Source organism: Hemiscyllium ocellatum, chromosome 12, assembly GCF_020745735.1.
Source record: "Hemiscyllium ocellatum isolate sHemOce1 chromosome 12, sHemOce1.pat.X.cur, whole genome shotgun sequence".
Lineage (NCBI taxonomy): Eukaryota > Metazoa > Chordata > Chondrichthyes > Orectolobiformes > Hemiscylliidae > Hemiscyllium > Hemiscyllium ocellatum.
The window spans coordinates 65,536,099-65,549,532 of NC_083412.1; the positions used below are offsets into that span (position 1 = coordinate 65,536,099).

General features: G+C 39.7%; 1 protein-coding gene across 1 annotated transcript in view; it reads left to right on the plus strand.

Annotated features, from left to right (window-relative positions):
* Positions 1–13,114, plus strand: part of tmprss7 (transmembrane serine protease 7) — a 71,699-nt gene extending 58,585 nt beyond the window's left edge. Inside the window, exons 15-18 of the mRNA XM_060832800.1 lie at positions 330–485; positions 2,327–2,595; positions 8,019–8,155; positions 12,926–13,114. Of these exons, the coding sequence (XP_060688783.1) occupies positions 330–485; positions 2,327–2,595; positions 8,019–8,155; positions 12,926–13,114 (751 nt within the window). The remainder of the gene's footprint in view (positions 1–329; positions 486–2,326; positions 2,596–8,018; positions 8,156–12,925) is intronic.
* Positions 13,115–13,434: the final 320 nt, after the last annotated feature.

The following is a 13,434-nucleotide window of genomic DNA, read 5'->3' on the forward strand; positions in this document are numbered from 1 at the left end:
GGTTCCACAGGTTGCTGCAACATGGAAAGCCGAAGGGCCTGAGCTGCACTGTAATGTTATAACTTCTATGTTTTAAAATATATTTTCATTCTGAGGAATTATTTTCTGAAATCAAAGCCAGTCATTAGTAATTCAGGGTTTTAACGACAATTAAGTTAGAAATCCTACATATTCTGATGTAAATTATCAACTTACTCCAGTGGTAACTTAAGATTCCTGGAAAAGTATAGAGTGGAAGATACTCGGTCAATGATATTAAAGTGATTGTGGATCAATGTTCAACTAATTGTTTCTTTTCAATTCAATCATGCTGATTGTGGTATTCCGAGGCAGTGGCGCAGCCGAATAGTCGGAGGATCTAATGCTCGTGATGGACAGTGGCCCTGGCAAGTTAGCCTACACTTTTCTGGATCACCATATTGTGGAGCTTCAGTAATAACAAAAGAGTGGCTCCTATCTGCAGCACATTGCTTTCAAGGGGAAAAGTAAGCAAAGAAATTATGATTACTTGATACGCTGTTTTTGCTCAAAAGTGGTACAGTTCTGTTGCAAAGGATTCAACTGTAGGATGTAACTCAGATACATCAGAATTTCATCAGGTTTTGAGATATAGTAGTATTATAGAAATTTGCAATACTGGAGGCCATTAGGTCCATTGTGTTGGTGCTGGCTCTTTAGAAAGCTCATGTGCCCCCCCACCCCCCAAACCACATCACTTCCCAAATTTACTCTTAACCCTGTAGGTGTTTCATCCTGTTCAATCCTTTTTTGATTTATGGCAACAGTTTCCACCATCTTCTTTGTTTCCAGAATTCAACAGCTCAGTGAAAGAAGTTCTCCTCCCCTTCTCTCTTGGATTCTTTATAATGAAACTATGACATTTAGTCTTGTACTCAATGCTCAATTGAGTATAACATGTTAAGTATGACAACGTTATCACTTACTAGGAAGAATAATATTTTTCTATCAAATCCTCTCCTCATCTTAAAATCCTTTACTAAGTCACCTGAATCCATCCGTATTCCAAGGAGAACTGTTCTAACCTCTTCAGCTAGAATCTCACCTCCAGTAACAACCCAGTATGTCCCTTTACCTTTACTGCAGCTATTACATCTTTACGGAAGTGTCGTACTCAGATGATGCACAACACTCCAGCTGAAGTCTAAGGTGTGATTATAATGGTCTTTTTTGCGTTTTTTCTTGTATAAATGTAAGTTACTCATTTTTTAAAATCCCAGCACCTTTAAACATTGGCATTTATAGGCATTAACATCTCTTTGCTTAATCTGTACTTAATCTGTACCATTTATAGCATATTGATTTTCCCTATCAATCAGTCCAAAGTACATTGCCTCTCAATTCTCTGTATTGAATGCTACCTTCACACTTTTGCCTATTTAATTATTTTATATTATCCCGAAGTCTATAATTACTTTTATCATGATCTATTACTTTTCCGATTCTGTATCATACAAACTTTATACACTCCTGTTTATATCTGTGTTTACATTATTTATGGAAACTCAAAAGAGTACTGGACCCAATATTTGTCCTTGGAAAACACAACTACAAAGCATCTCTTAATCTGAAAAACATCCAACCACCACCACCCTCGGCTTACTGAAATTGCATAAATTCAGTATCAATACTATTCACATTCCCCAGAAGTTCTATAAGTGTATTAATTCTTACATTCTTATAATTCTTCTTAACAAATTTTAAATAAAGTTACCAAAGAAAGTTGAATGTGTAAAGATAGAATTGGTGTTAACGTTGAGATTAAGCTAATATTGCTTATAATAATAAACTAAAATATCAGTAAAGAAGCAACATGTCATTCTTTACATGATTTTGATAACAATAATATCTAAACTTCAAAGTGTTTTATTAATGGAGAAATACTTCGGACATCTTGAGGATTAGAAAGCTTCTCTACAAATTCATTTTCGTTCCTGCTTGAGTCTTATATTCAATGGTCAATTAATTAATTGACAACATTACCACTTAACAGCTCTATTATAGTAATAAATAATTTTGTGATTATAGCTCCTAAGTCAAGGCCTCCTTGTGGGACGGTGGTAATGTCTCTATCCCTGGACTGGGAAACCTGAGTTCAAGTCCCACCTGCTCCAGAAATGTGTAATAACATCTCTGAGCAAGTTGATTAGAAAAATAGGTTAATTTAGAAAAGCATAGGTTTTAACCTATTGTGTAAATAAGAATTAAATTCCTGTTGAATATGAAGAATATTATTTTAAGTCATTGTATTGTGTGGTGGAACGAACCTTGCATTTCAGAAACAAGAATTTATTTCTCTTTTTTGAAGAATGTCTGATCCCAGGTCATGGGTAGCTCATTTAGGAATGCGTTCTCAAGGAAATGCAAAATTTGTAAGTGAACTCAAAAGGATCATTGTTCATGAATACTATAATGATCGAACCTTTGACTATGATATTTCACTGCTACAACTGAAGGCGTCATGGCCAGATACACTTGCACCAGTAATCCAACCAATTTGTGTTCCCTCACTTACTCAAATGATATCCAATGGAGAGAAATGCTGGGTGACTGGCTGGGGGCAGAAACAGGAAGCAGGTAAGAATATCATGAAGTTCCACAATATTTTGCCTAAATTACAGGACTGTACTGTACTAATATGAACACATGTTGTTTTATTTATAATTCAATATAAATTTATACTAAGGAAAGGTTTCACTGGAATTACAATAATGCTCACTTACAGTTCTCTACTTGAACATGCCTGCTATTTCCTTCTCTGGTAACAATTTTAAATTGTATAGAAACAGTTGCAGACTTGATGTTATACTTAACCCCAAGGTGATTTTCTTTTTTATAATGCTACCACACCATCACTAAGATTGATTAGATTAGATTACTTACAGTGTGGAAACAGGCCCTTCGGCCCAACAAGTCCACACCGACCCGCCGAAGCGCAACCCACCCATACCCCTTCATTTACCCCTTACCTAACACTACGGGCAATTTAGCATGGCCAATTCACCTGGCCCGCACATCTTTGGACTGTGGAAGGAAACCCACGCAGACACGGGGAGAACGTGCAAACTCCACACAGTCAGTCGCCTGAGTTGGGAATTGAACCCAGGTCTCAGGCGCTGTGAGGCAGCAGTGCTAACCACTGTGCCACCATGCCGCCCATTGCTGTTATGAATACAAGTTTATATGATGGTTAAGTTTTCATAATTTAATATAAAATAGAAGGTCGAAGAGGCTTGTGTGATCTGCTCTGAATCAGGTCTAATAGCAGACCTGGATGGCTTATTTACTATATTGGCCAGAATTCTCTGAGATGTATGGGAACAAAGTATATACACTCTTGTCCAAATATAAAGGCAACAGCACCTGTGCTAACTGTGGATAGACCTTCGTCTCTGAAATTTTGGATGGATATCTGGACATATAATCCCCACAGATAGTTACAGGTAAGGTGCCAGAAGACTACAGGTTAGCTAACATGGTGTCACTATTTAAGAAAGGGGGTAAAGAAAAGCCAGGGATCTATAGACTGGTGAGCCTGACATTGGTATTGGGCAAGTTTGGAGGGAATTCTGAGGGACAGGTTTAACATGCATTTGGAAAGACAAGGACTGATTACGAATAGTCAGCATGGCTTTGTGTGTGGGAAATCATGCCTCACGAACTTTGATTGAGTTTTTTGAAGAAGTAACAAAGAGGATTCATGAGGACAGAGCAGTGGACATGATCTATATGAACTTCAGTAAGGCATTCGACAAGATTCCTTATGGAAGACTGGTTAGCAAGGTAAGGTCTTATGAACACAGGGAAAAGTAGCCATTCGGATGTGGAACTGCCTTGAAGGTAGAAGACAGAGGGTGGGTGTGGAGAGTTGCTTTTCAGATTGGAGGCCTGTGACCAGTGGAGTACCAGAAGGATCAGTGCTGGGCCCACTACTTTTCATCATTTATATGAATGATTTGGATGTGAACATAGGAAGTATAGTTAGTAAATATGCAGATGACACCTAATTTGGATGCGCAATGGATGGCGAAGAAAGTTACTCCAGAATTCAACAGGATCTTGATCAGATGGGCCAGTGGGCTGAAAAGTAGCAGGTGGAGTTTAGTTTAGATAAATGTGAGGTGCTGCATTTTGGAAAGGCAAATCAGAGCAGGATTTATATACTTAATGGTCAGGTCTTGGGGAATGTTGCTGACCAAGAGACCTTGGAGTGCAGGTTCATCGTTCCTTGGAGGTGGAGTCGCAGGTAGATAGGAAGAAAGAATTTGGTATCCTTTCCATTATTGAACAGAGCATTGAGTATAGGATTGGGAGGTCATATTGCAGCTGTCATGGAGTGGCATGGTGCCTCAGTGGTTAGCACTGCTGCCTCACAGTGCCAGGGACCTAGGTTCGATTCCAGCCTCGGGCGATTCTCTGTGTGGAGTTTGCACATTCTCACCATGTCTGCTTGGGTTTCCTCCAGGTGCTCTGGTTTCCCCCTAAGGTCACAAAGATGTGCAGGTTAGGTGAATTGGCAATGCTAAATTGCCCATAATGTTAGGTGCATTAGTCGGAGGGAAATGGGTCTGGGTGGGTTACTCTCCGGAGGGTCGGTGTGGACTTGTTGGGCCAAAGGGCCTGTTTCCACACTGTAGGGAATCTAATCTGTCTAAGACATTGGTTAGGCCAATTTTGGAATATTGTGTGCAATTTTGGTTTCCTGCCTTGGAAGGATGTTGTGAAACTTGAAAGGGTTCAGAAAAGATTTACAAGGATGTTGCCAGGGTTGGAGGTTTGAGCTATAGGGAGAGCTTGAACAGGCTGGGGCTGTTTTACCTGGAGCGTTGGAGGCTGAGGGGTGACCTTACAGAGTCTTATAAAATCATGAGGGGCATGGATAGGGTAAATAGACAAGGAGTTTTCCACAAGGTGGAAGAGTCCAGAACTAGAGGGCACAGGTTTAAGATGAGAGAGGACAAATTTAAAAGGGAGCTAAGAGGCAACTTTTTCACGCACAGGGGGATGTGTATATGGAATGAGCTGCCAGAGAAAGTGATGGAGGCTGGTACAATTACAACATTTAAAAGGCATCTGGATGAGTACAAGTGTTTCGAGGGCCATGGGCCAAGTGCTGGGACTAGGTGAGGTTAAGATGTCTGGTGGGGATTTAAGAGTTGGACCAGAAGGTCTGTTTCCGTGCTCTATGACTCTATGACTGTGGGAGGAAGCTGGAGCATCTGTCAGAAGCTTGCACAGACACAGGGAGAACCTGAAAACTCCACACAGACAATGTGATCATGGCTGATCATCAAATTCAGTACCCTGTCTCATTCTTGAAAAGATTCCATGTTTTGGCCTCAACTGTCTCAGTGGCTGAGAATTTAGGTTTAACACACTCTTGGTGAAAAGATTTGTACCCATCTCAGTCCTAAATGGCCCATCCGTATTCTTAGACTGTAACCCTTGGTTCTGGATTTCCCAGTCATCAGGAACATCTTGTTTGCATCTATCCTGTCTGTTTTCCAATAACTGTGCATTTTTCAATGTAACTCTACTCATTAACAGAGTCAAAGTATTTGCAACAACTTGCAACAATTTTTATCTAAAACTAGGAACATGTTAGCTTTAAAATGGGGATTGAATAACAGCTTCTAACTTGTTGCACCTAAACACCACAGATGATAGAATTCCAACTTCACATTACTTGGGAACCATGATGCGGAGGAGCTGGTGTTGAACTGGGGTGATCAAAGTTAAAGATCACACAGCACCAGGTTATAGTCCAATAGGTTTATTTGGAAGTACAGGTAGACAATCCTTTATCTGAAATTCCAAAATCTGAAAAGCTCCAAAATTCGAAGGCTTTTTCCTGAAGTTTTTTTTCTCCATAACAAGGTTGTTTGATGTGCAAGCAGTTAACCCAATTCAACACCCACTCAACCCACATCACTCAGATGTGATGTAGTGGCATGGCCCAGCACTGGCAGGAGTCAATTCTGTCTCAGTCCTTAAGGTAATCATGGTTGGGTCTGCTGTTCGGTCTTTTTTTTAATTTTACTCCAAAAATGTCATTCAATCCTTTAACCAAAAACTTCTGAGATCTGAAAGACAGCTGGTCCCGAGGGTTTCGGATAAAGGATTGTCTACCTGTACTAGCTTTTGGAGTGCTGCCCCTTCATCAAGTAGCCATAACTTTGTGTTGTGTGATTTATTACTTGGGAAGATAACAAAATGAATATTCATGGTCCGAACATACAAGAATTAGGAGTAGGAGTAGGCTATTTGGCCCCTCAAGCCTGCTGCACAAATTGGTAAAATGGCTGATTTGATTATGTTTTCCCCATTTGCTTCTCATAATCCTTAACTCCCTAACCACTCTCCTAATCTAACTCAGTCTTGACTATATTCAGTAATCCAGCCTCCACCATCCGCTGGGGAAGAGAATTTCACAAAGAGACAGAAAGAAAAACTCATCAGTCTTAACTATAAAGTCATGAGTTTTTAAACTCTGTCCCCTAATTCTCTAAAGGAGGAAACATCTTCCCTGTATCCACCAAGTCAAGTTCCCTTACTTTCAGTAGGATTACCATTCATTCCTCATTTTCCAATAGAGCCAAATCTAACATGTTCAATCTTCTCTTATACAGTTAATCACTTCTGCTAGGAATCTTTGAATAACTAGTGGGAGGCAGTGGTGATGGCTGAGTGATGATATCACTGGGACGTTAATCCAGGGCATGGATTTGAGTCCCACCATCCCATAATGGTGAAATTCAATTCAATGAAATTGATGTCCATCTGTGTTTATTATTGACATATGGGATGTGGGTGTCACTGGCTGGGCCAACATTTATTGCCCATCCTTAGGTGCCATTTGTGACAGCTGAATGGCTTCTAGGCCATTTCAGATGGTGGTAAAAGGTTAACCATATTTATGGGGTAAAGAGTCACATTTAGGCCAGATTAGATAAAATAGTTTCCTTCCCCAAATTGGTTTTATGCCAATCAACAGTGTTTTCAAGGTCATTAGAGTTGTAACTTAAAAATAATTAAATTCAAATTCCTCCATCTGCCAGGTCCTCAAAGCATTACCTGATTCTCTATATTACTAGATGAGCAACAATATCACTAGATCATCACCGTACACACTGTGATCAATTTAAATACTGTAATGTAATGTTCACATGCATAGGTGAAGGGCATTGTTAACTATTTAGAGCAGTTGTACATATTATGACTTCAAAAGATGTGGAACTTGAACTTAGACCTACTAAGTAAAAAATGAGGTCTGCAGATGCTGGAGATCACAGCTGAAAATGTGTTGCTGGTCAAAGCACAGCAGGCCAGGCAGCATCTCAGGAATAGAGAATTCGACGTTTCGAGCATAAGCCCTTCATCAGGAATGAGAGAGAGTAGCCAAGCAGGCTAAGATAAAACAACCCAGAGGCGGGGGCATGATCATTGCGCCAAAGGAGTACACAATGTCATTCCTGGTTGATCTAAGACACCATTGTTAGTGTTCTTGTGGCATAGTGGGAATGTCTCTACCAAGGGACTTGTCACTGACAGGGTCAGCATTGGTTGCCTATCCATAACTGGGCTTGAACTGTGTAGCTTGCTATACCATTTCAGAGGGCAATTAAGAGTCAACTGCATTGCTGTGGATCTGGAGTTAAATAGAGACTAGACAAGGATAGTAGGTTTGCATCCTTAAAGGATACTGACATACTGAATTTTTTTTTGCAACAACTAATAATTGTTTCATAGTCACCATGACTGAGACTGACTTTCAATTTCAAGCTTATTTATGGAATTCAAATTCCACTCACTACCACTGTGAAAGATGAACCAATATCCCTCGTGGATTAGCCTGAAATCTTTGATTGTTAGTTAAGTGACATTATCCTGAAATTACTGTCTTTTCCCAAATACTGAATTAAGTGTTAAAATTCTATTGAACTATTGAAATGGATCAAAGTGAAGTAATGCTTTTGTAATTTTCTTTTACCTGACTGAAGGTAGCAGTGATTCTACAGTTCTTCAGCAAGCAAAGGTTGAAATCATGAATCAGTCACTCTGCCGTTCCACCTATGGACTTGTCACTCCACGCATGCTCTGTGCAGGGTTACTTTCAGGGAAAAGAGATGCATGTCGCGTAAGTAGAAAAACAAATACCTTTATCAAAGTAAAAATCAAACTTAACAGTTATTCTGTACTTAAAAATTCATGAGCATTCAGATTTTCTATTTCCAGTATTATAGATATTTTCCAATCAGCATGTTCAGAGCACATCTCTGGAGCAGTTGAGATTTGAATCCAGGTCTGGTGGGCTCAGAATAGTGACAGTACCAGTGTACCACAGCAGCCCCTATTTCTAGCATTGCACAGTCCCTTTGCAATGGTTGAAAATACCTAGTCACCACAAAAAACAGAAATAGTTAGCAATGTTGTATTTTGCACAATTATTAATGGAAAAACATTTCCCTTTTCAGAAATACATATGCAATTATTTAGTATATAACAGCCCAAGGGGAGGTGAAGGTGCTCTAATAATACCACTGGAATAATAATCCAGAACCCCTGGTTAATGTTCTGGTGACTTATGTTTGAATCACACCATGGCAAATAGTACAATTCGAATTCAATAAAACTCTGGAATAAGAAATATATAACCATACTTGTAAAAACCTATCTGGTTTGTTAATGTCCTGAAGGGTTTGGGCTATTCGGAGAGGCAAAATAAACTGGGGCTATTTTTCCCGGAACGTTTGAGGCTGAGGGGTGACTTTGTCGAGGTTTATAAAATCCTGAGGGGCATGGATAGGGTGAATAATCAAAATACTTTTGACAGAGTAGGTGAATCCAAAACTAGAGGGCGGATATAAAAGGGACCTAAGGGGCAACATTTTCATGTAGAGGGTGGTGTGTGTGTGGAATGAGCTGCCAGAGAAAGTGGTGAAGCCTGTTACAATCACAACATTTAAAAGACATCTGGTTAGGTACATGAGTATGAGGGGTTTACAGGGATATGGGCCAAATGCTGGCAAATGGGATTAGATTAATTTAGGATATCTGGTTGACATTGATGAGTTAGACCAAAAGCTTTGTTGCAGTGTTGTATATCTCTACAACTATGACTATAACTAAATCTACCGCTCTTTACTCGTCTGGCTTACACATGACTCCAGACCCACAGCAATATGGTTTACTCTTAACTGTCCTCCTGGTAATTAGGAATGGGCAATAAATGCTAACCAAGGCAGTGGTGTCTACATCCCATGAATGAATGAACAAAATCTGGTCATTGTAAGTAGCTTTCCAACAGTTTTTGAAAAATGCTACATTATTCACACAATGCAGCTTGTATTAATCTGTGTTGCCGTTACAAAATTTTCCAAATTAATGGCGAAAAAAGTCATCCAGAAGTGCCTTCTACCAAAACAACGTGCTCAGCATTGAGGTCTTAATCATTCATTAATACCTATGTCTGACCCTCAGAATTCATTGACAGCTAGAGACACTCAAGAGAAGAATGGAAACACTTTAGGGATATCTTCAAGCATCCCCAAAGAAATCAAACAAATCTGTCGACGCTTGGAAGTCCCTGACGTGTGAGCAACCGAAATGGAGATTTATTTGGGAAGGCACAGAACACATCAAAAGAATTTGTTGCTCCAACTGGAGGCAAAGGGATAGTGCACAAATCTCTAAACAACTCAGCCTTCTGTCTCAATAAGCACCAAGTACCCTCCCTGTGACAAAGTGTGCAGATTTTGCACTGGACATATCAGCTATCTCAGAATCCATTGATCCAGAAAATATGCAAATTATCCTCAATCCCGAGAGACTTGCTAAGAGAAGATCAATCACAAAATGTAGGCTTTCCTCCGTGGTTGAAAAATTGGTATAGCCATGTGCCATGGAAGCTCATTTGCAGAGAGACCTGTTTAACTTTCAGGGCATGCAAAGTTTAGACAAAGGTGTAATTTGTGGCAGATATAATTGCCTGGGCACACACTTCTATTTACTGATGCAAGGTGTACCAATCTGTCAGGTCAGATTTGTGGCAATTGAAAAGCTTAACTATCAACTCCATTGCATATCTTTATGATGCACATTGAATTTATCGGTATTGATCTAGGTCAATACTAGATTCACCTACCATAATGTAGTGTCATTACAGACTGTTTTCTTAATTGTCAACGTAATTGGAATGTATTCAATGATGAATTTATGCTGGACTTCTTGCATCATTAAGTATAAATGTAGATCCAATATAGAAAATGTAGAAAGTAACTGTTGCTTTCCATGACTCAGAAACAATAAAAAAATTCCATGGTAAAGGTGATAAAACAGAGAATAGGAATTTCCACAATCACTGACTCTCAGATTTCTGTTGCCACCATGATATAGTTTGGTTGCTTCTCTACAATCAGGCTCATTTTCATTTTTAAATTAGTTCCCTCCTCTGTTCATATTACTGTAGCAGTTCTAAACCACTTGCACCCTGTGCAATAAATTGGCCTGTCTTTAAATAAGTACACTATTTGCAGTTGTAAACTCAGCATTCCTGTAGTCCAAATGACGGCAAGAATGTCATACCATTGCTGTGCACCTGCCATATTTGAGTACATATAGTGCACTTTTTGCTGCCATTTTCAATAGAAAATCCCAGAAGTGGGGTGGGGGGGTCCAATGGGGAACTGGAAGAATGGCATCTATAGAAATTACTGCTAACTTTGCTCAAGGTTAGTCTCAAACCCTGCATAACTGAAACAATTGATGATTACTTTTGCATCATTTTGTTTTATATTCAGGTGTACAAATGACTGCTGGACAGGCACATGGATGGCAGTAAATTGAGGGGTGTGTAGGTTAGGTTGATCTTAGATTAACTTAGCTCGACACAACATTGTGGGCCGAAGGGCCTGTACTGTGCTGTACTGTTCTATGTTCTATCCCTCTCCTGAGCATATGCAGCAACAAAATCACATTTATGCCAGCAGCTGTTGTATATCAGAATGCTAGTTCATTTCATGAGTTAGACTGAAGATCCTATTGAGGCCTTGAAAATTTACCCCCACAATCCATGCTGCAGGTAAGAGATGAGGCTGATGTCCCCTGAAAACAGACTGAGAGTCATCAGTGACAAAGAAATTGAAGGCCATGGTGATCTCATGCCCCTGGCCATCCTGCCTACAATTCTAGCCCACTCGTCCAACAGGTCCTGATCCAGGATGTTACCTCACATGTCACATGAGGGGATTCCTCATGAAGGGCTTTTGCCCGAAACGTCGATTCTCCTGCTCCTCAAATGCTGCCTGACCTACTGTGCTTTTCCAGCACCACACTCTTGCTCCACATCTCAGTTATGGATTCATAAGAAATGGGCCCTTCGTCCCACAGTCACGGACAGCTCCCAGGTCCAGCTGGTGTTAACAACAAACACAAACAAAAACCGAAATTGCTAGAAAAGCTCAGCAGGTCTGGCAGCATTTGTGGAGAGAAATCAGAATTAATGGTTTGGGTCAAGTGACCCTTCCTCAGAACTTAGCTGTTGTTAAGACATGCTTCAGGAGAGTACAGCAATCCACAAGGTATCGTTACGGTTGAGAACTTGGTGGACTTCTAATGTTTTAAATGACACAGGGCTTTGAATCTAGTCCATGGATAGCTGGGATCTTGGTGAATAGAGGGACAAACAGTATATTTCCTTAACCATTGAAATCAGCAGTGGAATGACCAATAAGAAGGATGAAATAACACCAGTGAATTCCATTTGAAATCAGACATTGAAAGAGAAATAAAGAGGGAAAGAAACATTGGGTGAAAAAGAAGGTAAATTATCTCTGAGACCTAGTCACACCCTAATGGAATGAAAGTCAGCTCTTCACAGCACAGAAATACGTCATTCGCTTATCATGCTGACAGTGGCTCTGTGAATGAACAATTTACTTAGTGCCATTCTCTTACCTTCTCCCTATAGCTCTGCATATTGGTCCCTTGCAAATAACAACCTCATTCCCTTTTGAAATCATCTGGTTATTGTTTACTTTCTGAACAAAAGGCATGATTGGAAGTCATTAATAATTACATGCTCTTAAGGGGGGCACTATAATTATTAGACTTATCCTCCAGCAACTAGTCATGTGCAAATACAGCAGGCTTATGAAAATTATGGATTTTCACCTGTGAGATGCTGATTTCGCACGGCTCACACTGAAACAGCACAAACTAGACATCACTATGTGGCAATTTGCAGTAAATTGCAAAATGCAGTAATGGTTCTTATAGGGTTCACATTGAAGGCTGCATTAAACTCCACCCAATCTGAAATATCTCAGAGGTTAGCCCTGGGGAATACTGTTAATTAATTAAACCTTTAGACATAGCATAGAAAAAAGAATTAGTGTTGTTGGTTAGATCAGTTGGCTGGACAGCTGGTTTATAATGCGGTGATGCCAACTACAGCTGAGGTTACCTAAATTAATTCACAATGCTTGTGACGCAATAGTCTCATGGCATTATTGCTAGACTATTAATCCAGAGGCCCAAGTGATGTTCTGGAAGTCCAGGTTTGAATCCTTCTAATCAGTGAGAGTGATGAGTTGATAGGTTTGAGATTTTGGGCTCCTGTGTCTTGACCTCTAAACCAGGAAGCCTGGGCTGAAGTCCCACCTGCTGTATAGGTGTGTAATAACATCTCTGAACAAGTTGGTTTTAAACGAGATTGGTGTTGGCACTCTATCAAAACCATTATCCAATGGTAGTTAGGTCTGCAGCATATACAACACTGACCAACTTATGGATGATTGATGTGCCTTTCAGACACCATTTGTTTTGGAAAAATCTGATCAATTTATTTTTAAATTTGTAATATTTATTTTCATTGCCGGTATTTTCAGGTCTTTGATTAATATTGCAGGGTGACTCTGGAGGACCATTATCTTGTCAGGAAAGGATTGGTGGAAGATGGTTTCTGACTGGCATCGTTAGCTGGGGCCATGGATGTGGAAGAGAAAATTATCCTGGGGTCTACACAAGAGTATCAAAGTTTGCCACTTGGATCCAGCAGCATGTCTCTACTTTGCCAATTACTGATGATTTTACATAGTTATACATTTGGATTATGTAATGGAACTTACTGCGACTCTTCAATGTGTTTACATTAAGAAGGGTTACATATTTATCAAAATGATAATAAGGTTAACCTAACCCTTCAATTATGCTATTTAAATGCAAAAATAATTTCCAAAATTATGACAGTGAAAGTTATTCATGTGTTTACTTATGTTATAAACAGAACATGCAAAGTCAATGTAAATTTAAATTCAGTTTCCCAACTTTATTATAATGGTTTAATGGTCGACTTTCCTGCTCCTCGGATGCTTCCTGAACTGCTGTGCTTTTCCAGCACCACTCTAATCTAGACTC